Source organism: Pecten maximus, chromosome 14, assembly GCF_902652985.1.
Source record: "Pecten maximus chromosome 14, xPecMax1.1, whole genome shotgun sequence".
Lineage (NCBI taxonomy): Eukaryota > Metazoa > Mollusca > Bivalvia > Pectinida > Pectinidae > Pecten > Pecten maximus.
This window is the reverse complement of record NC_047028.1, coordinates 27,224,957-27,251,419: the sequence shown is the minus strand read 5'-3', so window position 1 is coordinate 27,251,419 and position 26,463 is coordinate 27,224,957. Positions and strand designations below refer to the sequence as shown.

General features: G+C 37.2%; 1 protein-coding gene across 1 annotated transcript; it reads right to left on the bottom strand.

Moving 5' to 3' along the window:
• Window positions 1–12,315: 12,315 nt before the first annotated feature.
• Window positions 12,316–25,471, bottom strand: LOC117342244 (ubiquitin-like-conjugating enzyme ATG3). The gene is made up of 10 exons (XM_033904302.1): window positions 25,303–25,471; window positions 24,361–24,402; window positions 22,976–23,096; window positions 21,377–21,490; window positions 20,081–20,136; window positions 19,023–19,151; window positions 18,232–18,384; window positions 16,794–16,921; window positions 16,337–16,405; window positions 12,316–15,015 (listed from the first exon to the last, which is right to left on the bottom strand). The coding sequence occupies exons 1-10, from the start codon at window positions 25,372–25,374 to the stop codon at window positions 14,934–14,936; spliced, it is 966 nt and encodes a 321-aa protein (XP_033760193.1). The 5' UTR covers window positions 25,375–25,471; the 3' UTR covers window positions 12,316–14,933.
• Between the last annotated feature and the right edge of the window lie 992 nt (window positions 25,472–26,463).

The following is a 26,463-nucleotide window of genomic DNA, read 5'->3' as shown; positions in this document are numbered from 1 at the left end:
GATGGAAAATACAAACTCACTGACAGGGAGACGTGACACAGTAACATTAACTACGGAGGAGTGGTGGAAAATACAAACTCACTGAATGGGAGACGTGATGCAGTAACATTAACTACGGAGGAATGGTAGGAAATAAAAACTCACTAAATGGGAGACGTGACGCAGTAACATTTACTACGGAAGAATGGTGGAAAATACAAACTCACTGAATGGGAGACGTGATGCAGTAACATATACTACGGAGGAATGGTAGGAAATACAAACTCACTGAATGGGAGACGTGAAGCAGTAACATTTGCTACGGAGGAAAGGAGGAAAATACAAACTCACTGAATGGGAGACGTGAAGCAGTAACATTTGCTACGGAGGAAAGGAGGAAAATACAAACTCACTGAATGGGAGACGTGAAGCAGTAACATTTGCTACGGAGGAAAGGTGGAAAATACAAACTCACTGAATGGGAGACGTGAAGCAGTAACATTTGCTACGGAGGAAAGGAGGAAAATACAAACTCACTGAATGGGAGACGTGAAGCAGTAACATTTGCTATGGAGCAATGATGGAAAATACAAACTCACTGAATGGGAGACGTGAAGCAGTAACATTTGCTACGGAGGAAAGGAGGAAAATACAAACTCACTGAATGGGAGACGTGAAGCAGTAACATTTGCTACGGAGGAAAGGAGGAAAATACAAACTCACTGAATGGGAGACGTGAAGCAGTAACATTTGCTACGGAGGAAAGGAGGAAAATACAAACTCACTGAATGGGAGACGTGAAGCAGTAACATTTGCTATGGAGCAATGATGGAAAATACAAACTCACTGAATGGGAGACGTGACGTAGTAACATACAAACTCACTGAATGGGAGACGTGACGTAGTAACATTTACTACAGAGGAATGGTAGAAAATACAAACTCACTGAATGGGAGACGTGAAGCAGTAACATACAAACTCACTGAATGGGAGACGTGACGCAGTAACATTTACTACGGAGGAAAGGTGGAAAATACAAACTCACTGAATGGGAGACGTGAAGCAGTAACATTTGCTACGGAGGAAAGGAGGAAAATACAAACTCACTGAATGGGAGACGTGAAGCAGTAACATTTGCTATGGAGCAATGATGGAAAATACAAACTCACTGAATGGGAGACGTGACGTAGTAACATACAAACTCACTGAATGGGAGACGTGACGTAGTAACATTTACTACAGAGGAATGGTAGAAAATACAAACTCACTGAATGGGAGACGTGACACAGTAACATTTACTACGGAGGAATGGTAGAAAATACAAACTCACTGAATGGGAGACGTGAAGCAGTAACATTTACAACGGAGGAAAGGTGGAAAATACAAACTCACTGAATGGGAGACGTGAAGCAGTAACATTTACAACGGAGGAAAGGTGGAAAATACAAACTCACTGAATGGGAGACGTGAAGCAGTAACATTTACAACGGAGGAAAGGTGGAAAATACAAACTCACTGAATGGGAGACGTGAAGCAGTAACATTTACAACGGAGGAAAGGTCGAAAATACGAATTCGCTGAATGGGAAAGGTGGGATAGCAATATCCATAGAGGGAGATAGGTGGAATAGCAATATTTGTAATGGGAGATAGGTGGAATAGCAATATTGGTAATGGGAGATAGGTGGAATAGCAATATTGGTAATGGGAGATAGGTGGAATAGCAATATTGGTAATGGGAGATAGGTGGAATAGCAATATTTGTAATGGAAGATAGGTGGAATAGCAATATCTGTAATGGGAGATAGGTGGAATAGCAATATTGGTAATGGGAGATAGGTGGAATAGCAATATTGGTAATGGGAGATAGGTGGAATAGCAATATTTGTAATGGGAGATAGGTGGAATAGCAATATTTGTAATGGGAAATCAGTTGAATAGCAATATTAATAGAGGAAGATCAGTGAAACAGCAATATTCCTAGAGAGAGATATGTGGAATAGCAATATTCATATTTTGAAGAATGTCATATCACAAACCTGTAAAAAGAATATTTAAAAATTCTACCAACTTTTTGACATGAGAGTCACCATCTTGTATTGAATTCAGCACCAAAAATTTGCCTAAATTTACAACAAATTACACACTCAATGACTCCCAATATAGGAATTACAAGAAAAAAAGAAATGATAGGTGTCTTCAATAGGAAATCCACAGTGACAGTGTTGGTCTACAACTAAATTGGCCCTAAATAAGTGATTTCTTAATGTACTGGCACGGTTCCTTAAACGAGTATGTAAAATGTTATGTTTCCTTTCGCCATAGAAAAAATAGTTCTGTAATGTATTTATATCTGTGTTGCGAATGGCATGTTTAAAGGCTGAAAGTGAAACAGTATGTCTTATGTTAAGGGGGAGCTGATTCCATTGTCTGATTGTAGAAGGAAAGAAGGATTGATTGGAAGATTCTAGTCTGTCGTTTGGCAAAACATAGTTTTCGGAATTTCGGAGATTGTGTGTGGAGTTATCAGAAACAAGACTAGGGAGTAGAGTGTTAAGGTAGCTAGGAGTAAAGTGATTATGTTTTTTGTAAAACAGTAGTAGTTTTCTACGAGAACGACGCTGGGATAAAGGTTCCCAACCCGTTTCAGTATAAAGAGACTGCCTACTGGCATAAGAGGGTAGACCAGTGACAATGCGGCCAGCTTCTAGTTGTAATTTTTCTAATCTATCAGCGTCGGCTAAAGAACAGCCATCCAAAAGTTCACAACAGTATCCAAGGACAGGAAGAACGAAAGATCTATATATTATATTCAGTGTTGTTCTATTTAGAGTATATTTTAGTTTACCGAGGACACCTAATTGTTTAACTACAGTTTTACTTATATTTTCAATATAAGAGCTCCATTTACAATTAGAATCGATGTTTACTCCCAGATGCTTATGACAGTTTACAAAATCAATATGGACACCATTGAATCGATGTCAATTACATAATCTAATTCACTATTAGAGAAAAGTAACGCCTCAGTTTTAGCCGGATTAAACTTGACCAACCACTTATCAGCCCAAGATTGTATTTTTATCAGGTCGTTATTAATATTTGTTCAATACGATGAGGGGATTTATCCGAGTATAAAAGAGATGTGTCATCCGCAAACAGTTTTGATAGACTGACTAGATCGTCACTTATATCATTAATATAAATAATAAAAAGAAGAGGACCAACGACCGAACCTTGAGGTACCGCAGCATTAGTAGATTTCACAGAAGATTTGCTATTACCGAAAAATACCTGTTGTTTTCTATTTGACACATAATCCATAAGCCAATCCAACAACTTGCCTGATATACCATAACTCTGGAGTTTCGCTCCCAGTCCCCTGTGCCACGCTCGGTCAAATGCCTTGGAGATATCACAGAAAACGATACCGATATGTTGCTTTTTTTCTAAACTTTCACAAATATTACGATAAATTTCTATAAGTTGGTGAACAGTAGAATGACCTGGTTGGAAACCAGATTGATACTTATATATAAGAGAATTTTCTAACAGATAATTGTGTATATACTTAGCCACTACTCGTTCAAACACTTTACCAATTGTACATAGTAATGCAATAGGTCTGTAATTTGTGGGATCCTGCTTATCATCTTTTTTATAAAAATTGGCATTACTAGTGCATGTTTCCATTGTGCGGGAAAAGACCCAGTCTCCAAAGAAGCGCGAAAAATTAAAGATAAAGGGTAAGCTACCGCATTAGCAGTATTTTTTAGCAAAATGTGACTTATTGTATCAATACCTACAGCTTACCACTCTTTAATGTCTTGAGTACGTCAGTAATGTCATTAATATTGAATGTCAATTAATCTAGTGTTCGTTCTAAGATCTACAGTAGGTACGTCAGTGTAAGTATCGGCAATAGTGGATATAGATACAAAATAGTTATTTAGTACATCAGTCTTGATGTCGTCGTCCATTTCTATAGATCCTGCCGCACTCCTTAAAGGTGGAATACAGGTTGATGTATCAGATGTTTTGATAAGTTTGCGAACAAGCTTCCAAAAATTTCTAGGGTTCGTATTATTGTAATTGTCCAAAAGTCCATTTATGTCCGCATAAAATACAGTTCTTTCTTGCGTTTTTTGAGATTATTTACTTTATTGCGTTGTTTTCTAAAATTACTCAAATTTAGGGGAGTGCGACTGGATTTAAGTTTATGTAAAAGTCTTTCCCTTTTTACAGTACGCCACAGAAAACGGAATAGTAACAATATATGCTGACGTAATTAATTTACAAAAAAAAGATGTAAAACCTCTCATGCATGACCATAACATTAATTTTATTTTTAGTATAACCTTCGTAATTACGGGAAAATAGTTACTTATACAATTTTTTTCCGTTACGCGAGTTTCGTGGTTAGCCCACCAGGATATAAATCATACCCTCGGACACACGAGTTAAGGTTTCATATCCCTTTTCTATATTAATTTTAAACAAAATTTTGGTTGATACATGAGCGCTTTTCCGCGTTCTTATTAGCCCCAGTTAATCATTTAAGAAAAGACCACATACTTTTAATTATTAGTTACGTTTCTTCTTCTTTAATTTTGTTTCTTTCATATTACACATGCAATTAAAAGTGCAATTACTAATATCTCATAATGTAGGGCAAAATATTATGTGCTTAATGTCTTAAATAATTACTTAAAATAGCAGTGTCGTTGAAATGACTAATTTTGATAGTTCGTGAGCAGGATACCTTATGAGTGGTGCTCACACCTATTGTAGGCAGCACTCTATCCTTGTAAGACGCATTTCTAGCATGTTTATATGGCGGACCGTTCCGTTATCTCTTCCCCGGCTCTCACCTTGAGAATGTGATATCACCTGAATTTGATCTAAATTTGAAGACGCCAATTTTTCCGGAGTACTTGGTCTTATCATACGCCCCTTACTTAAGTTTTTTTTTCAGATTATGTCCTCGCGTTATTGATTTGTGACTATTCATGGATATGAGCATTTCAGTTGCATAATCCAATAGATGATTTTACAGCTGTGCGGTTGAGTGCCGTGTGTATGTGCCAAAGTTAAGCAACGTCGAGCGTGGGAAGATCTTGGATGGGTGACCGCTCCGTTGTACCCCAGCGTGTGCACGTTACATTTGGTGACAGCGAAGGAGCCTTGTTATCTTGTAGGGTGCCTTGCGTCAGCATGAGAAACACAATGTTCCTGCAGACTTGTGGGTGACTAAGGGGTTTAATAATATAACAACAGAAGACAGTGGCGTTTGCCGAGGATGTCAGAGTAAACGCAAGATGACTTCGGTACGAACGAATATCACTGATGAAGGGGGGACTCGTGGATATAGGCAGTTCAGCTGCATATTTCAATAGCTAGCTTTTGTGACTGTGTGGTGTTTCGAGTATACGTACGAAGTTAAGCAATGTCGAGCATGGTCATCGCTTAGATGGCTGACCGCCCAGTTGCACCCCCGGTGCACGTTCGGATTGTTTTGTTTAACGTCCTATTAATAGCCAGGGTTATTTAAGGACATGCCAGGTTTTGGAGGTGGAGGAAAGCCGGAGTACCTGAAGGAAAACCACCGGTCTACGGTCAGTACCTGGCAACTTCCCCACGTAGGTTTCGAACTCGCAACCCAGAGGTGGAGGTCTAGTGTGTCGGGACACCTTAACCACTCGCCACCGCGGCCCCCGGTATACATAACACTGTACAATATCAGCTGTTCCTATATCGTGGAACTAATCCCTGTACTGTGGGTCTCTTTATATATAATTTCTGGCATATTTTTCTCCGTTGCCTTTCTTGGAAATTTAACGTTCCTATTGTATGACCTTGTGAAGCAAGCTAACAAATGCCAACTTTCCAGATGACTGAGGTTCTATTTCATACGTTTGATAGTTTTATATATTCAATATCCGGTAACTGCTGTTTCTGTTATTAAATTTGTATTTAATGATGCTGTTGTGGTTGTTGTACAATCACAGCAGAATATAAACTCTAGGTGGAGCGGTTTTAACGTTTGCTCGCCAGTAAGTATTGTCACGATCTGACATACAGCGGGGGGCGCGTGACAAAAATCCCTAGATGTCATAATTACAGCGAGGAGGTATAGATAATAGCTGGGATTTTTATTGTTTAATTAATTAGATTTATAGGATTGTCTGAAACCTGCCATAAGTTACAAAGGTATATGTGTTACTTGCAGCGTTATAAGGAAAGGTATGCAATAGCCTCCATTGTTTTCCTGATTCAAACCACATGGATTTGAGTATTAGAATGTCCGCGGTTACGTCCTTCTCAAATTTACAGGCTAACGGAAGCTTATATTAACCAACCAGTAGGTTGAATTATCTCAATGTTGCATTGTCAGAACAAGAATATTCGATATTGCTAAATTAATACATCCTTAGTGGCCCCGCTAAAAATAGTAACAGTGACAATGGACTTTAATCATAAAAAGGTCTGAAACTCGAACTCGTCCGAGATATAATGGTCAATTATCACTATGGGACGTATGGTCAAAATCCTTCATGGAATGAAGCCACTAGAGCATTGACAGACTATGGCGTTACATATGGTTTGGTTTGGTTTATTTTGTTTAACGTCCTATTAACAGCTAAGGTCATTCAAGGACGGCCTCCCGTACGTGCGACATGCATGCGTGTGGTGAGTGTGTATGTGTGTTTGGCAGGCTATGGTATGTTCGTGTTAAGTCTCCTTGTGATAGGCCGGAACTTTTGTCGATTTATAGTGCTACCTCACTGAAGCATACTGCCGAAGACGGCCAGCAGGACACCCCACCCGGTCACATTATACTGACAACGGGCGAACCAGTCGTCCCACTCCTTGTATGCTGAGCGCTAAGCAGGAGCAGCAACTACTCTGGTATGTCTCGGCTAGGGGACAGAACCCAAAGCCTTCCTCACAGGGGCGAACGCTCAACTAAAGACCAAAAGTGAGGTAGTGTCAAGGGAGACGTTATGAAGAAAGAAGAGAGAGACGGCGTTACATGTATACATACAGAGAGGACGGCATGGAAACCACCTATACTCTCCCCGGTTTCACCTGTAGGACACAAATAACAAGTGGCCTAATGGGCCTGTAATTCAATCAATCCACAAAAATATATCACATCTCCAATCTACACAATTTTTAGATGATTAATCGTTTGTTTCCAGGTCATTGAACAGGACAAAACAAAAAAAACAAAAAAAACCCACTAGGTCTGCCTTTTTTCGGTTTCGCTTTTGTCAGAATTCGTCGAAATAGACACGATATCGGTGTCCTGGAAATTCATTCTTCTGAACAAAAAAAAAGAAGTTTACTTTCATATTTTCATGTTAGTGGTCAGTTTTGGTGGTACAAATCCTCGGAAGATCCCAAGGTCGTACTATGCCGCAGCGAATTCTCTATTGGGTGATATGGAGTTTGTATTATTCCGCTTCGGGTCTCCTTTTGTCTAGCAAATTGTCTGAATAAAAAACAAACACCTTTAAACGACTTCCTGGCAGACCTCTCTTGTGAGATGACCGGATCTATGTCAAAAACTTCGTTTTTTACAGCAATACTTTAACAACAATTTATCAATTATACTAAAAAATCGGGTTTTTTTTTCAATTATTGTGGACAGTTGGTGTATTTTCCAGTAAAACGCTGGAGCATAATTGTAGGAGAATACGTTCCAGACAAAAGCATGAATATTTGACACATGTTTGTACATACCACAAACTGGTACAGCAAAATATCATTGCATACTATTTTTTTTTTTTTTTTTTTTTGCGATGAACGTCTGGGATTTTTAAAGAAATAAATTTAATGCGATTTCATAAAAAAAAATACATGCATACATAATGAACAATTAATTAATTAATATAGCATTCTGCGGTCTGTTTATAAACTTACATCCGGATTTTAAACTCAAGTGTATAATTTTATACCAGATGTTTTAGATTTATTTCTGACAACGCTAGACAAAACCTCTAATTTTCATTATTTTGTTTTAAATTATTTAAACTACTGATAGTTTGTGTCACAAAGACGCCAAGTATTTCCTCGAGAATAAATAATTACAATATTTATGAATGAACGCGTCTTCGCAGCCAGAAATCGAGACATTTTTACTGAAGTCTGACAACTAAATCAACATTTTCATACTCGTTAATCTATTGAGGAAGAAAATGCTGTTTAATTCAATGGCAGTAGTCTTAAAAGTCAAAGGGTTCGGAGCAGTTAACCTTATCCATGGTGTGTATGAAAAATCACGGGTAAATATATTAGATAAAAATGCAAACGTGGAGACATAGCCAATTACTAGTTTTCTCTAGCTCTGACACCAGACTTTCCTCTGACGTCGGCTTCTGGTAAATATTTATAGAAAAATATTAGCCCGTACTCCTACTATATATATGAACGTTGATACAAGGTGTTAATATTTTTTCTGCGAATACTAACCAGAAACAGACGCCCGTTGACATCCTAACAGATAGATGTCTGATGTATAAATACATATCTCTGTCAGAATGTCTAAGTCAGGTGTCAGGGCCAGAGGAAACTCGGGCTAGCCAATCACAAGCGTTAGAGTATCGGTCTATGAGCGAGATATCGCTTGTTCTAGCACATTCAAAGGCAAGATATTTGCTAGGAAGTGTTGCTTCATGTCCGAGCTTATGAGCCAATGACCACTCCTTGAGTACGCTAGAAAGGAGATCGAGACACTTTGGTGCTTTGGAGTTTGGTAATGTTCGTCTTTGGTGCGAACACTTTGGAAAGGAGTTGTGTTAATTAAGACAGCGTGGGGTCATCTGAATCCCCCCTTAGCTCAATGGAAAGGCGTCCGCCTTGAGGGAGACACATTACAAGATATTTGTCCAAACTCCTTCATATTGTATTAAGCGATTCTTAATTGCATAGAAACATATTTATTTTGGTAGATGTAACTTATGTTAAATTAACTTCGAGATAAAACAAATATTTCTATACTGAAATCCACTTGGAATATCCAATTGTTTGCATCAACTCGAGTGTTTTTGCCAGTCTACCTATCCCCATGTGACAAGGGGCTCTTCTAGCTCCCTCTGACCGGCTAAAGAAGTTATATTATTGTTCAAAGGATCAACCCCCTGGCGATAAATACAGATGACACGTGTATGCTGTATTGTTTCATTTTTGCTTATTTAACTCTTGATTTAAACATATTTCAGTACTTAAAATTGAATTTAGATTAATCTTTTGATTTTGAAAATAATCAAATCTGTCATTTTCGTCTATGAGTGCCAATTTAATGATGAATTTAACAAATGAGACAAATTCAGTAACCACAACACTCGTGACGTATCATAACTTAAAAGAGTTTGATAAATTCCGCATTACATTTAGAAAAATGTTTTCTTACCACATATTTAATCAAAACAACCAAGACAATTACGTGACGTCATTTACTAATGTCATTATCGATATATTTCACGCGCATTATGATTGATTTGTCTGCAATCCCGTGATTATTATCGGACGATAACTTTCTGGAGAAGACAGTTTAATGTTTAAATACATGACACGGCCTTACAGTGTGGTAACAGATCCGGAGTTATATAACAACAAAGTTTAATTCAATACTTTTACATTTCCTAATCAATTGAATTTCACGCAAAATAGTCCGTTGATTTTAACTTATATTATAAGTAGTTGATGCTAACATCACTCTAATAATATCATACTAAGAATGCCAATTTCATTATCTATCTGAGGTTGACACTGCCCGCAGCTGGTAAAATATGGATGAACATTTATATCGAAAATAATATTTTCTAAAGAGCCTTCAAGCGTTTTGTCTCTTTTTACTTCTCGAAATGTGTCTTTTTGTAGACCACTGCACCTGTCTAGATATGACATTTGTAGGCGATAGAAAAGTTACATCTTCGTATGCGAGCTTTATAGCCTACTCTGTATACATTTTGTAATATGTAGGTTGAATTGCTTCGGGTTGAATGACAAAGCAATAGTCGAGTCACATACAGACGGCCGTTTAGGGAAAACCAAGCGTCAGGGTCACATGAGGACGGGTGTCTAGGGGAACACCATCCGTCAGGGTCACATGAGGACGGGTGTCTAGGGGAACACCATCAGTCAGGGTCACATGAGGACGGGTGTCTATAGGAACACAATCAGTCAGGGTCACATGAGGACGTGTGTCTAGGGGAACACCATCCGTCAGGGTCACATGAGGACGGGTGTCTAGGGGAATACCAAGCGTCAGGGTCACATGAGGACGGGTGTCTAGGGGAATACCAAGCGTCAGGGTCACATGAGGACGGGTGTCTAGGGGAATACCAAGCGTCAGGGTCACATGAGGACGGGTGTCTAGGGGAATACCAAGCGTCAGGGTCACATGAGGACGGGTGTCTAGGAGAACACAATCAGTCAGGGTCACATGAGGACGGGTGTCTAGGAGAACACAATCAGTCAGGGTCACATGAGGACGGGTGTCTAGGAGAACACAATCAGTCAGGGTCACATGAGGACGGGTGTCTAGGAGAACACAATCAGTCAGGGTCACATGAGGACGTGTGTATAGGTGAACTACATCAGTCAGGGTCACATGAGGACGTGTGTCTAAGGGAACACCATCAGTCAGGGTCACATGAGGACGGGTGTCTAGGGGAACACCATCAGTCAGGGTCACATGAGGACGTGTGTCTAGGGGAACACCATCAGTTAGGGTCACATGAAGACGGGTGTCTAGGGTAACACCATCAGTCAGGGTCACATGAGGACGGACGTCTAGGGGAACACTATCCGTCAGGGTCACATGAAGACGGGTGTTTAGGGGAACACCATCAGTAAGGGTCACATGAAGACGGATGTTTAGGGTAACACCATCAGTCAGGGTCACATGAGGACGGATGTTTAGGAGAACACCATCAGTTAGGGTCACATGAGGACGGGTGTCTAGGGGAACACCATCAGTCAGGGTCACATGAAGACGGGTGTTTAGGGGAACACCATCAGTTAGGGTCACATGAGGACGGATGTTTAGGAGAACACCATCAGTTAGGGTCACATGAGGACGGGTGTCTAGGGGAACACCATCAGTCAGGGTCACATGAAGACGTGTGTCTAGGGGAACACCATCAGTTAGGGTTACATTTAGATGTGTGTCTAGGGGAACACCATCAGTCAGGGTCACATGAGGACGGATGTCTAGGGGAACACCATCAGTCAGGGTCACATGAAGACGGGTGTCTAGGGGAACACCATCAGTCAGGGTCACATGAGGACGGATGTCTAGGGGAACACCATCAGTCAGGGTCACATGAGGACGTGTGTCTAGGGGAACACCATCAGTTAGGGTCACATGAGGACGTGTGTCTAGGGGAACACCATCAGTCAGGGTCACATGAGGACGTGTGTCTAGGGGAACACCATCAGTCAGGGTCACATGAAGACGGGTGTCTAAGGGAACACCATCAGTTAGGGTCACATGAGGACGGATGTCTAGGGGAACACCATTCGTCAGGGTCACATGAGGACGGATGTCTAGGGGAACACCATCAGTCAGGGTCACATGAAGACGGGTGTCTAGGGGAACACCATTCGTCAGGGTCACATGAGGACGGGTGTCTAGGGGAAAACCATCAGTCAGGGTCACATGAAGACGGAAGTCTAGAGGAACACCATCCGTCAGGCATGCATGAAGACGGGTGTCTTCGGAGACGTCATCTGTCGGTATCATATAAAGACAGGTGTCTAGGGATACAAGTGTCGGTGTCACATGAAGACAGGTGTCTAGGGATACAAGTGTCGGTGTCACATGAAGACAGGTGTCTAGAGGGACACTGCCGTCGGGGTCACATGAAGAAGGGTGTCAATGGGGGACAGAAGTATATGAAAACAGGAAATGTATCTTGGACAAAAAATCCATGCGGAAGTAATCTTAAACAATGTAATCAATAGTTCACGTAAAACGTGATGTTATGACTCTATTGTGTAACCCTGAACCAAAGTTAAGAGTTCTCGAAATGCATGGGCATGTGCGCTATTGATCGGAACAGGATGCGAAAGGGCGGAACGGGATGGGACTAGAACGAATATTCATACTCTGCCTACATTGCTCTCCGGCAGGCGACGATCTGTCAGAAACCATCCGTCCGTCGTCCAGATCTACGTTACCGCAACTTGGATGGGACCAACGGACGGGCATGGGTAACACTCTACACCTCTCTATAAAATGACAGACATTAAAGTTCACAGGAGAAAATGGAAGAGACGTCGACGGTAACCACACAATAGTGAATATGTTGAGACACAGATCTTAATATCAGGTGTAATAATGTGTTTATTATCCAATGACTATCGTAATCATTAAGCAATTAACATAACACATTAGCTATCAGACTCCTGACGAAACGAAGTGCCAGAGGGCGACTATTATGCAGAGACTTGAAATAAAACTAATTCAGACAAATGAAATAGTACATATATAGACAATAATATCTGGCTCTAGATAATGTGTCATTAAATATTTCTACCATTTTTTTACCGATGGATTTTAATGGCCCATTTTGTTTCGATTTGTTATACACTGTATACCTACCTTAATATAATGCCAACCCCTTTATAAACAATGGGCCATGTGATACTGTGTCCTATAATTCGTCCTCCCACATACACACACCAATAACAAATTGTAAACATACATCTACAACACTGTCTAACCTGTATAAAGTGAACACTGTCTAATCTGAAAACCTCTCCAAATCAGACCTTTGAATACACATACACAGTTTAAACAAATGATCAGTAATAATCAAAGCTAAGTTACTGGAAAATCAGATATTTTGTGGTATCCAAATTTTGGGGTTGTTTCAAGTTACTGGAAAATCAGATATTTTTGTGGTATCCAAATTTTTTGGGGTTTTTTTAATGAAAAAAAATTATGAGCACTTCATGAATATTTAAAGTATCACAAAATTCGTCATACTTAAACTTCACTTTAAACATTTGAGATTGCACCCATGAAATTACCACAAATAAAATTAAAGCCACACAAAATTTGATGATTTCAAGGTGCTCTGTACATACATGTACATGTATAGGGGACAGTATATTGGAGAGTATGTCATATAGAATTTATGAAACTTGCCTACTAACTTGTCAGGACACCTACCTAGCTAATGCTTGTGCAAAACCAAATTATTTAACTTGTTTTCTTGTTTAACAAATTAAGTATATAAATGCATTTAATATGATGCTCATACAAGTGTAAGATTCTTTCACATAACTCATATTCATGAAAATTGGGTGAAAACCTTCCAATTAACTTTTTTACCAGACTTGAGAATTTTGCCTGGGACAGTATGTTTTTCAATATTGAGATTGTGGTGAAACGAAATTTATTTAGATAGTTTAAGACACAGGAAAAACCACTAAAATGGTTTATCATAAATCTATAATGCCACTCTGTAGTGAAAAACATATTGTGTGTGTTGAAATATGTCTGTCTTCAGAGATATTACCTGGTAACTCCAGAGGTTTAACATATTTTTTCATGAATTTATTACATGATAAATAGAATATTACACTTGTGTAAATAGTAGGGAATTAATTAAGGGCCTGAGACATTTAAAACTGATCAACTAGCTTAATAAATTCCAACTTTCACTCGTTTTCAAGTTAGATACTTTGTTTATGGGGTATAACAATGCAGAATAGATCAGTTTTGTGATAAAAATATACAGAGTAAGATTTAATATTAAATATGATTTTTTTTTTTTTATTTTGTAGTATATATTTTTTAGATGAACAATCTCATGCAATTTGGATTCTTGAACTGTACATTTGATATGTAATCACTGTTTTGAACATCATAGAAACCTTTTTACATATACATAAAAATTGACAATCATCACCAAACTAATACATATCATCAAGACAGTTTTTTACCAAAATGCACGAACCAGTCTTATGTTTTATTCCTATCAATTTTCATTCCTTTTGAATCGGTGCAATATTAAAGTCATACAATTTGCGTAATTTTGAATCATGCATGTCTATAATGCAGCCAAACTGTGGGAAAATTAGTTGTAAGCAACATTTGTGATCCAAATCATTTTTGTTTTACTGGAGTCTAAATGACTCTAACCATAAATAATTTGGAATGGTTAAATAATTTCAGCATACATGCAATTTTCAAAAATACAAAAATCAGTAGGTTGTGAATTCTCATCAATAAGTTAGACTAGTTGAATTCTCATCAATAAGTTAGACTAGTTGACTGAAAGTTCAAAGAATAATTGAAAGGGAGATAATTTAGATTAAGTCTAGAATCCAATCATGATAGAAAACACATCACAAGGTTAAATAGATAACATGTCTTATATATCCATAATATAATCACAATCTAATGAAGATTTCAATTGTTAATCCTGCTCCTCAATGATCCTTTAAATTACACTACAACACTAGGTCAAAGGTCATGTTGATATCAATTTGTATTCCATGGTACCATATAGAGTATCGTAGAGGAGAGTAAATTACAAGTCTTATTTTCATAAGATTGAACATAATCTAGGAAAACACGCATCATTCAACATACACTCGGTGCTAAGTATTTAACATCTGGGATACGGCAGACATCCAAGTACAATTTAAACCATGAAGTTTATTTGTTCGTATAATGCTCACCTTAACTTGATTGCCAGTAATAATTAAATGCAAATAGAAATCCAATGGAAATACTCTCAGACATGACAAATATATAGATTTGAATGACATGTTTATTGCACGGTGAGGGTAAGCGTAACGGGTTTTCACATCACCATAGCAACTGCACCACACCATCACCACAGCTTGTTGCTAGGATCCTTGGTTGCCATGACAACTGGTCCATTGTTCCAAAAGAATCAATAAATATGGTATAAAATTTAATATAAGATATCACATGGTAAAATGTCTTGTGTAGTCGTATTCAATAGTTGGTATCACAGCTTGGACAAACTTCAAAAAGATCATTAAATATCTGGTCATTCGTCAAGGATGTATAGTGATTTTTCAGCAACCTTTGGAACCTTTTTTCTTAAAACTTTCACTTTCACAAACTTAACCTTTTTTTCCTCTCTGCTTTTTCTTTTAGAAACTGCACTTACATTTGCATTATTTTTTCTCAAATATTTTTTTCTGCTCCAATAATTTCTTTTCTTCTAAATTCAATTAGATTTTTTATTACATTTCTGTTCCAACAAATGATTTGCTTTTTTCTGTTTTCATTTTAATATTTGAAGGTGATTTTTTATTTGATGAATTGATATGTTTAAATAATTTCAAATAATGAAATCACACAAAATATACCAGACATAAAACAAGAGGCACCTGAGATTTGAAATATTTCGGTTAATTTAATTGACCCTTTTTGGCCCAGCCCATCAGCCTCTAGGGGTCAGTCAGGGCCAACATGTGTATACTATTAAGCTGTCATCCAATGCTGATAATGTTACCAAAGTTAGAATGAATTCCAATAGAAATCAAACCAATCATAGTCAAAAATGTGATTCCCTATATAAACTATAGTAAAATTTACCCCCTCCCCAGGGGCAAACTTGTGACCTCGGGGTCATGAAATTCATAAATCTAGTAAAGCAACATAAGACCCTTCCACCTATGAGGAGTATTTGATTCTACCTTATTTGGGTTGAGAAGAAGATTTTTGAAATTTCAGTCAATTTGACCCTTTTTACCCCGTCCGATCAGCCCCTTGGGGTCAGTCAAGGCCAACATGTGCATACCATCAAACTGCCATCCCAAACTGATAATGTTAACCAAGTTAGAATGAATTCCAATGGAAATAAAACAAATAAAAGTCAAAAATGTGATTTCCCTATATAAACTATAGTAAAGTTTACCCCCTCCCCACGGGCAAACATGGGACCCCTGGTCATGAAATTTACAATTTTGGTAAAGCACCTTAAGACCCTTCCATCTATGAAGAGTGTTTGATTCCACCATATCTGAGAGTAGAGAAGAAGATTTTTGAAGTTTTAGTCAATTTGACCCTTTTTAGCCCCGCCCATCAGGCCCCTGTGGGGTGGGGACCATATAGTTTGAAATTTTGGTTGACCTTTAGCCATAGAAGCTTCCTGCCAAATTTCATTGAATTTGGTTTAGGGGTTTTGGAGACGAAGTCGAAAATGTAAATTGTTTACGGACGCACGACGACGGACAAAAGGCGATTAGAATAGGTCACTTGAGACTTTGTCTCATTGTCTCAGGTGACCTAATAAGTAAAGAAATTTACTATTTGAATCTTAGAACCTATAGAATACAAACACATTGTATAAGGATACACATGTACTCCTAAATCACCGCCACCCTCAGCAACCATCTGAATGATTTTCTTCATCACGTCCGCATGCCTGGAACAATAAATAAGAGGCCCATGGTGAGTTAATACCCATAATTTCAAAAGTAGTCAAGCATACCCTTGGACTCTTTAACTTAGACTAATGTCTACAATAACTTAATCAGAATCTAGTCCTACTACACTATGATGTGAATATAAACCGCATCTGCTGAGGGGCTCAGAAGACATTGTACACAAGCCTTTTGACTTCCTAAGTGGTCAAATGTGACATTCGACTCTTTATCCTTGAAAGATGAAAAATGTGACATTTGACTCTTTAACCTTGACAGATGATCATCAGAATCTAATCCTTTCCATTTTTAATGTACATTGATACCAAACCAGTTGAGAATAGTGGACTGGCAGGTCAGAGTTTAATGTAATGCATGGTATTTTATTACCGGCACGGATGTACAGAAGCCATTGGTGGACCTGGAAGGTGGGGGTGGCTCTCCATGGTAACTGTCTTTTTAGCGTGATCCTGACTGAAGTCCTCGTACATCTGGTTCACTGTCAGGGGCTTCCTATTCTGTAAGGGCAAAGTCAAAGGTAGTATATCTCGTATAACGTAAAGTGACACATATAGCATGTACACAGGGGCCTGACACATTAAAAATAAGTGATCTATGGATCAAACCCTGAGGTTAATATTTTTATTCTGGGTCCTAGCAACGTGTCATGCTCCTGAGCCAATGACTATGTACAGCGTTTACAAAATCAGAAAATTTAAAATTTATGAAACGGTTATAAAATACATTATCAGTATGGACATTTCAATGACGATGATATCACAATACAAATTTCTGTTCATAAAAAGTTGGGATAGCAAATTTGTTAAAAGGCTGACTCTGGCAGCCATCTTGAATATAACAAAGCATTCAAACCTCAATTAGGACTACTCATGAACTGTATGTAGCTCATTAGTTCTTTCTAACTACAACCATCAGTTCAGGAGAAGTAATAAACAGATTTTCAGGATGGTGGTATTTTTAGTTTCACTTTGATTGGGATTTTGTTAAGGACAAACATCATGCTTTATGAACCAGTGATGGTTATGTGTATGTGTGTCTATCCAAAGAAGAGATATTGAGAATCATTGACAAATTAATATCATGATATTCCAGATGAAAGATTTCTTAAATACGAGTGTAAATTTCATTCAGTACAAACTACTGACATTAACATTTTGAGGTCCTACTTCTTCAACATAATCTATTCAAGGCGAGTAATGAAAACTGGGTTTTCAAGATGACAGTCAGGCTAAATTGATGCATGCATCTAAATTTCAATAGAATCCTCAACAAAAAAAATTACATTAATATTCTCACTAGTAAAGGTCCTGTCTCTTTATCTTTATCCATTTAGGAGAAGTAGTGATACATTAAAATGAAAGGATACTGCAAATCAATTAGATTTCATGAATATTGTATTACAAGATCTTAATTCTTCTTCAGACATATTTGTAATTACATGATTTTGTGAACGCTGATCTAGAAATGACTTTTAATACATGAATGGTGAGCTATGAAAGTCATAGACTCTGCAAGACACCTTTATCGGTAGTCTTGGCCGATCTTGAAATGAGTTTAAATTCATGAATGTTGAGCAATATATAAGAGTCATTGACTCTACAAGATGCCTTTATCGGTAGCCTTGGCCACCATTTTTTTTCGCCGTTATTTTCATACAAATAATTGCCAATGATTTGAATTTGTGACCGACTCTCCTCACGTGTTATTAGGAAAATAAATCCCGTTCAAAATATAAGCAATTTACAGCTGGCAGCTACAGATGAATAGATGAACCAGTTGATATAAAAAGCTGCATAGTCTTCCTTACCTCATCATACCCGTACAACCAAAGCCTAGGTGTCTGGTAATATTTATCATAGGTGATATTCAGGTCGTATGTTCGCGTCTGTAAGATACCACTCTCTCCTCCCACTGCCCCGTCTGAGTCCTGTCTCTCGTATGTCGTCGGATCCAGTGTAGCCTATAAACAATTTTCTTTTCTTTTTTAATTTTCTGTTTCTTGGAAAATAGTTTTTATCATATCTCGACATGTATTGAATGAAGACATATTCTATTTCCGAATATAAATATAACTTTTATAAAACTACCTTTTAATTAACATATTCAAATGATATTAATTTTCTGTTTCTTGGAAAAAAGTTTTTATCATATCTCGACATGTATTGAATGAAGACATATTCTATTTCCAAATATGAATGTACTTTTCATTAAACTATCTTTTAATTAACATATTCAAATGATATTAATTTTCTGTTTCGAGTGTTTCTTGGGAAAAAGTTTTTATCATATCTTGACAAGTATTGAATGAAGACATACTATATTTCTGAATATGAATATACTTTTCATAAAACTACTTTTTAATTAACATATTCAAATGAGATAACCACCAATATATATCTGGTCTGATCACCAAATACATCTACAAAACTTTACAATTCAGAACCTGAGAAACATATCACTGACTCTGTATCAACCTTTACAGGAAATTTCTGGCTGGTCAATTGCTTCGGAATCATCAGAAATTGAATATTATTATACTTTAACTTTTTAACATATATTAAGTCAACTCTTTATGTGGGAAGTTTCCTCAAAACTTACATTATCTTTATCTTCCAACATGCCGCTCTCCTCAAATGCTTCCATATCCATCGCCTCCTCGTCATCTTCTTCCTCATCGTCATCATCGTTGTCTCCTTGTGGTTGGGAACTGGAAGAGCTTTTACTTTCCTAGAATGAGATTTTAGAATTTAAAATAAATGTAAAAAGATTTTTTTTTATTTGAATTCCCTGATACCTTGAAGTTGCATATTTCACAATATATTAATTTTGACAATTAAAACACCTTAGATTTGAAGCATTCTAAAAATTGTTTGTTTGCTGGGTTTATCGCCCTGTGAGCAGCCAGGATCATTTTGAGGCTGGGTCTCCTTGTAGTAGTTGGTGACTACCTCAATGAAAAACATACCAGAGGGCTTCTCACATGCCATCCAGAGCAATTAGGGTAAAGTGTCTTAACCAAAGTCACAACCAGGACAACACAGATAGTCTGACCTGTTTCTCATCTTCCTGAGAAACGCAAACCAACATGGGTAGAAAGCATTGAACCACACACCTCGGATCATCACCTGAGATTACATGGCTGGCTCTCTAACTGACTTAGCTATCACAGCCCCTTACACAAATAAAGGAAATCAGATCTAGAGGTCGAATTTACTTCACTCTATGCAACACGGAAGATATCAATTATCTCCTTCATAAAGGAACAGATAAAACATCTCCTCATGTTAGGTACTTTTTCGGATTAAAATTGTTTAACATGTTTGTCCTGAAGACGCCATATAAGAGGATTATGAGTCTGGGACCATCACCTGTTGTGAATGATTCCTATGCTAGGTGAATAGAATATCTAATTATCCAACAAATCAAATAGCTTTGATTGCATACTGTCAACTATAATATTCTATCTATATCTCATTATTGAAATTCCAGAGAAAAAGCTACAGCGAAAAACACCTTTTTGAATTTCTGCATCTTAAGACTGATCAATTTAAACATTTAATAAGTGTGTGACATCTTGTCAATGTTAAGTGTCCCTCTTTACAAAGGGGGACACTTAACATATTCTCTCATTGCTGATGATATAGGTAATTACATACCTTCGTGTCCAAGGTCATTTCTGATACAGCCTCTTGTATAGAAGTGGTAGCTGCATCTGTGGAAGACAACATTATAAATGTGACTTGATTGATGTGTAATTAATTTAGATTATATAATGTATGTTTGTGAAAAAATAGAAACCTTATCTCTTTGTTAACCTTATATCCTTACAATGCCTGTGTCACTTTTGTTTATCTTGGTTCAAACATTGACATTTTTCTCTTTTTCGCTGGATGGTGTGGGCTTACATTACAACTAATATCGCTGGATGGTGTGGGCTTACATTACAACTAATAAACGTCCATGGATTTTATTCACTAGTTTGGGATGGAGCATTTTTGTCTGATTTTGGAATGAAAATTGGTAAATTGGAATAGAAATTTTCAGGTGCAAAATGCAAATTCTGGTGACTGCTGGCTGAAATATGAAATAACTCCATCTGGGAGGGGCAGCCTTTTATCGGCTCCAAAAAATCCTTGCAACATCCAGGTTTTTTTTTTTTTTTTTTTAATGTCCTATTAACAGCCATGGTCATTTAAGGACGTGCCAGGTTTTGGAGGTGGAGGAAAGCCGGAGTACCCGGAGAAAAACCACCGGCCTACGGTCAGTACCTGGCAACTGCCCCATGTAGGTTTCGAACTCGCAACCCAGAGGTGGAGGGCTAGTGATAAAGTGTCAGTACACCTTAACCACTCGGCCACCGCGGCCCCTTCAAGGGACATCCACGGTACCATGAAAACAGTGTATAAATATACATAAAGAATCGTGGAATCAACTGTCTGGAAACAAATTTTACACAAAGCTTAACTTCAAATTTAATTTAATTTGGATTGTCAAATCCTTTATATGAGTGACGTAATAATTAAATATGTATAAATGGTGAGTGAAATTATTTAGGAAGTAATGAATCCAGTGTATGAATGTGTGTAATACAATGAAAGAAAATAAAGGAATGAAATGTGTAAATGAATGTAAGGTGATGAATGAGAGCCCTCTTGTATGAGGATATATTTGTCAGGATACTGAATCCAGGGCCTCAACCCTGGCAGCAGTCCTTTTTAAATGTTCTGGGGCATTAAAATTTCTTGTACCTTAAAAAAAAAAAAAAAAAAAAAAATCCTTTATAGAACTCCATTTCAACCTATTTACATCACCTTTTGAAGATAAATAAAATACTGCAGGGTAAGCGATCTATACTGACTTCTAAAGATTTTCGAATCAACATTCATACAGCATATGAATGCCATCCGCCTCACACTAAATCTCAACATGAGAAGTAACACAATGTTACCTACCACTACCTGGGAAATGGTGGGTGTCTACCCAGCCTCCATCCTCGTCCTCTTCTATAACTTTTTCCTGGTCTTCTTGATGATTGTCTACTTGTTTAACTCGTTTGTAGCATGGAACTAAAGGAAATTAAATGTAATTCACAAAATTTATTTTAGGGAGCTACAGTTTTCGTTAAACTGATCAATTTTGGTTACTGTGTTCACAGGCATCTGCCTCTTGCTAGTATTTATAGAAATATAGAATCCTACTGTAGGAGTAGGACAGATTTGTTTACCCATAAATACTATCCAGAAGCAGACACCGGTGATGTGTTTCAAAGGAATCGAGGCATTTTGCAAAATTATTACTTTGGTATATTTTAATTTGTCAACAACATGCATGCCAACTAGTGGTGTACCGATAACCGGAAACATCGATTAAATCGAGTTGGACCCAAGATCGATTCGATAATCGATTTTGCACTTAAAAGATCGATTGTGAAATTTGGCTATGCATAGATCGTTTCATATGTTTCTAATTTGAATGGCTGAAGTTATTCAGATACGTACTGTTGTTATGAATGCTTTTATTTTCAATAAACCAAAATAAAACATCCATTTCGCTTGTTCTTGTTATGTCTCGCTTGAACCACGCCGGCATTCAAGCATTGTAGCTACCTTACGTAATCGTGGTCGGTGCAGCGTTTTGTACAAGGCTATACTAATTTGCTAATATATGACGGAATCCGGACTTTCCAGAATTTATTTAACACGTAGTCGGACCTAATTAAAAACCATTTCCAGCCGATAATCGATTATCGATCGATCTAGACAGCCCGATAATCGATCTTCAATATCATGGCGATTCCCAGCACTAATGCCAACATATATTTGGCTAAACACTTATTAAGTGATGAGTACAGACCTCAATGTCATATATTTTAAGAAAGGGTAAATATAAAAAAAAACAAAAAACAAAAAAAAACAGGTCAAGCATATACCCGGTACTGTTATTCGACCTATTAAATAAGCACATCTGCCCCTTATAAACACACCCTACCTTGTTCAGGAAAACAGGAGTGATGTGTTAATTGAATTACCTGCAAATACCTAATTTTCTATTGCATAATCAAGGACTCTAGTTTGTTTTCATTTTATATGGGTAATAAGGTGGGTTTTTTCCACCCAAGTTATGCACAGAAATTTGCTTCCATACATGGTTTTATTAAGATCACACCCTTTGATTTTTTGTAATTTGTAAGCTGATGATACATTTATTAGGCCAATTACAGTATCTATTATGTGTAAGTTTTGTCAATGAATTAATACATCATTTATGTCATGCTTAAAAAACATGTTCAAATTATCAAGTAAACTGTGTAACAACTTTCATACAAATTATTTTGTGATGTTTATATGAATATATTGTTTTGCATTAAATAAAATCTCTTGAAAAATTAAAGATTGGACAAAAAAAATCAAAAGAAAACTTAAATTAAAGTAAATACTACTAGTACAGAAAAAATACATGAAATATGTTTAAGTCATCAGTGAATTTCCAAACTAATACCATAAACAGTTTGTACAGTTGAAGGTTATTATTCCTAAGGGGAGGCTACTCACCATTCCTGGTAATCAGGAACTGTTTGTCTTTTGGTAGATATGGTTTTGTTTTAGATTCATCCCCACCTGACCATTGCCAAGTTGGACAATGGTGGACAATATGTTCCCCTGCTGCCAGAAACTGCAATATTCCAAATGAACATACAATGAAAGTATCACTTCAGATAATCAATCACCTGACAAATGGTAAATCAACCGTAAAATTATGATTTCCTGAGAAGATGATTTTTATCATTTTTTTCAATGCTATTTTTGCATAATTGATATACAGTGGAACCTCTATAAACCGAACATGCATGGGACATGACTATTTGTTCGGTTTATAGAGGGTTCGGTTTGGAGAAGTTGATCGAAAAATGACCGGTCAAATTCCGGATATAATTGGTTGGACGATGTTTTATTAGAATGCACCCGATTACAAAACGGCACGTACATACTTAGACAATCTGGATTGTCTGAATAATATGCATATTATGAAAGTTAATCAATGTATAGATTGCAGAATATATAAGAAAGGCAAATGACTATAACAATAGTTTTAAACAGTATTTTCACATGTACAACTACACTTTACGATCGGCCTACATTTTGTTACATCCGGTGAAGCCTCGTCATGTGGATGGGGCCAATAGTCCAATACAGAATATTTTACACATCAAATAATATTAAAGGGTGTGAAGATGTTTTGTTTCAATATCAATTACAATTGATCAGATGATACTGGTCGCATCTGACATCGCTGTTGTCTTAAAAAAACATCACGGGCTTCTTTACGAAAACAACCCCTTTTGGGCCTCATTTAAATTAAATGCGAAACTCAGGCTTCTAGCTCTACTTGCATTGAGAAGATAAACGAACCGACGCGCTTCAATGAAGTGTGACATTGTTTCATAATTGTCGTGTTGTAATCAACACGACAATTATGAAACAACCCTAAAAAAGGGCCTTCCGTCATAATGCCCCCTTGGGGTATATATTGGATACCTGTACAAATCACATACGTAGGTCCCGAGACAATAAGGCTTCACACAATACCCGTCACAGTTGTTGTTTCACGGTTGACTGGCCTGACCTCGTGTCATAATCGCCCAGGTAAGGCCGGTTTTCAGAAGTAATTTTTGGTATATTTTAACAGGAACCGGACACAAAATCAGTCCGGTGTTCGGAATTCAGAGGGATCGGTATTTGGAAGTTTTTTAATACTATAATAAAGAAGGACCAATTCCGTACAATGACAATTCGTTCGGTATTCAGAGGTGTTCGGTTTTTAGAAGGTTCGGTTTTCGGAAGTTGCACTGTATATTCTATATATTGCCTCTCAAATATCACTACTAAATCATTATTAAATAACAGTTAGTGATCCATAAATGCCACACTTATCTTACCTCTTCTGGTGTAATCACTCCTGTTTCTTTGAACTTTGATTCCTGCAGAATGAGAAATGAAGTTATTTCACTGGTTTTCCCTTTTTTGGCCAATATGTTTATATCCCATTCCCAATATTTCTAGTTATCTAATATATAAGCCAAATTGCCATTTTTTTTAAGGTTACTCATTATAATGTCCTTTATAATTCACAGACTTTCTTCCTAAAATGAATCTAGAAGGCTCAATCCCAAACTAGCTACAAATAATAACACTATCAGTCGCTGTACAACTCAGTTTTTGTGTGTAAGCTAGTACATGTACATGACATGCATTTTATTTACAGAATAAATTTTCCACTCATGTTCATTATTGACTCTGGAAATCCAGAAAGTGTATATTCACGCATGTGGATCTAAATATTGGATGACCTACTCATGCAAACAAAAATGTAGTTCAGTAGCCAAATCATTTTAAATCTGTTTATACACTATCAATTCACCAATAAAATGTTAAGGCAACGTGTATTTTTTCAGTCAGTGAATGAAAAAGTGCCACTGTCTATAATAATGTACTAATGTAGATATTTATATCCATTTGTAAATTACTATTCAATATTCATTATGCAAGGTTCCCAGCATGACAAAAACAGTATCATTCATGAAAGATAATAATATATCTTACTATATATTGATATACATTTTGTAGCTATTCAAGAATAAAACATGTCCACATTTACCACACAACGAAGACAGAAAAGCTATTGTGTGGTGATGTTGAAGGGGTACATACAAAATGACGATAACATACGACCCACATATACTAGTCTAGACATTACCTAGAGTTATATACAACTTTCCATAAACAAATTATTTCAACAAGTCAGTTCACTTATTCTGACTAACGAACATGTGACCATATGGGTGCTCCTTGGTCTTAATGAAAATTCAACCTTCTTTTACCTTCAGTACGGGGGTTAGGTACTCGGCCATGCCAAGAGCCGTCCCCTTCACCGCATTGATCATGTTCTGCATCTTGAAAGATCGATGTAGCCACTTTCACTTTGACAAGTTTCCTCCCACCATCAAAAGGAAGAAGGTACCATTTCTTACCTTACGCTTACTAAAGATTGAAGAGTTCCACTTTACATGAGTTACCTCCCTTAGCGCTTTCCGAGTTAAAATTACGGTAAAAATATCCAGGTATCTATGTACGTGCCCGAGTATCCTATTGTTGTTGAATCATGTTAAATTATTTCAGCAGTACCCAATTACAAGATTTCACAAAAAAATGTACTTGCATTTTCCCTACACGGAAAAAAGATTAACGCTAAAAAATTGCGTTATTTTCTCGGGAAAAACAAAAACAAAAAACAGTCTTTTCACTGTTAATTGATATAATATTTGAATATGTATTGAAGGAATGTATGAAACTTCCTTAACTTTCAATATTAAAGGGCAAATGCGATTTTTCTATGTTGAATCTCGGTATGTACTAATTAATTAATTCAAAATAGAGTTGTTTCCCTCAAGTACAGTGTACATGTGTAAACCAACGTCTGGAAAGTTACGGGTACCGGGAGTGTCCGAAACTTGTTTCTCGGAGTTTGCGCTTGTGTGTGTGTATATATATATATGTAGCATTTTTTTTTCTTTCTGGAGCACGATTTGCGACTCTGACATGTGTTGTAGAGAACACTATCCTTACACTTACTGCACACATGCCTATGGTCACTTATTAATCCGTATCTTTGGTCCAGTTTGTTTCCCTTTCCTATCAACTTTCTAATTAGCTATTGCACGAGCACTAACGCTGTTGTACATTTCTCTACTTCGTAGTACGGATCGTCGGCAACAACGACTGACTCCACAGCAGAGATGAAGGGATAGATAATTATAATTATAATGTGTCGAAGAGAAACCAGGACAATGCTCGCTAATAAACAAGGGGAGAGTAGAATGTCCAAAACTTTAGAGGGCGAGATGATTTCACATAAGGACGACAGATACACCAGTCTAGGATTGATACAGACCGATGACTACAGGTTCTATATTTCTACAGAAATGAAGAGTATTGGGTAAGTAATCATTGTGACTATAACAATTCATTTTCAGGACTTTATC

Bases quoted from the DNA above. Each gene is read 5' to 3' on its own strand.
- LOC117342244 (XM_033904302.1), bottom strand. From the start codon at position 25,374: ATGCAGAACATGATCAATGCGGTGAAGGGGACGGCTCTTGGCATGGCC. The intron at 21,491-22,975 runs GTGAGTAGCCTC...AATTTCCTTTAG, and splicing joins GTTCCTGATTACCAGGAATG to TTCCATGCTACAAACGAGTT. The intron at 15,016-16,336 runs GTATCCTTATAC...ACGAATGACCAG, and splicing joins GGTGATTTAGGAGTACATGT to ATATTTAATGATCTTTTTGA.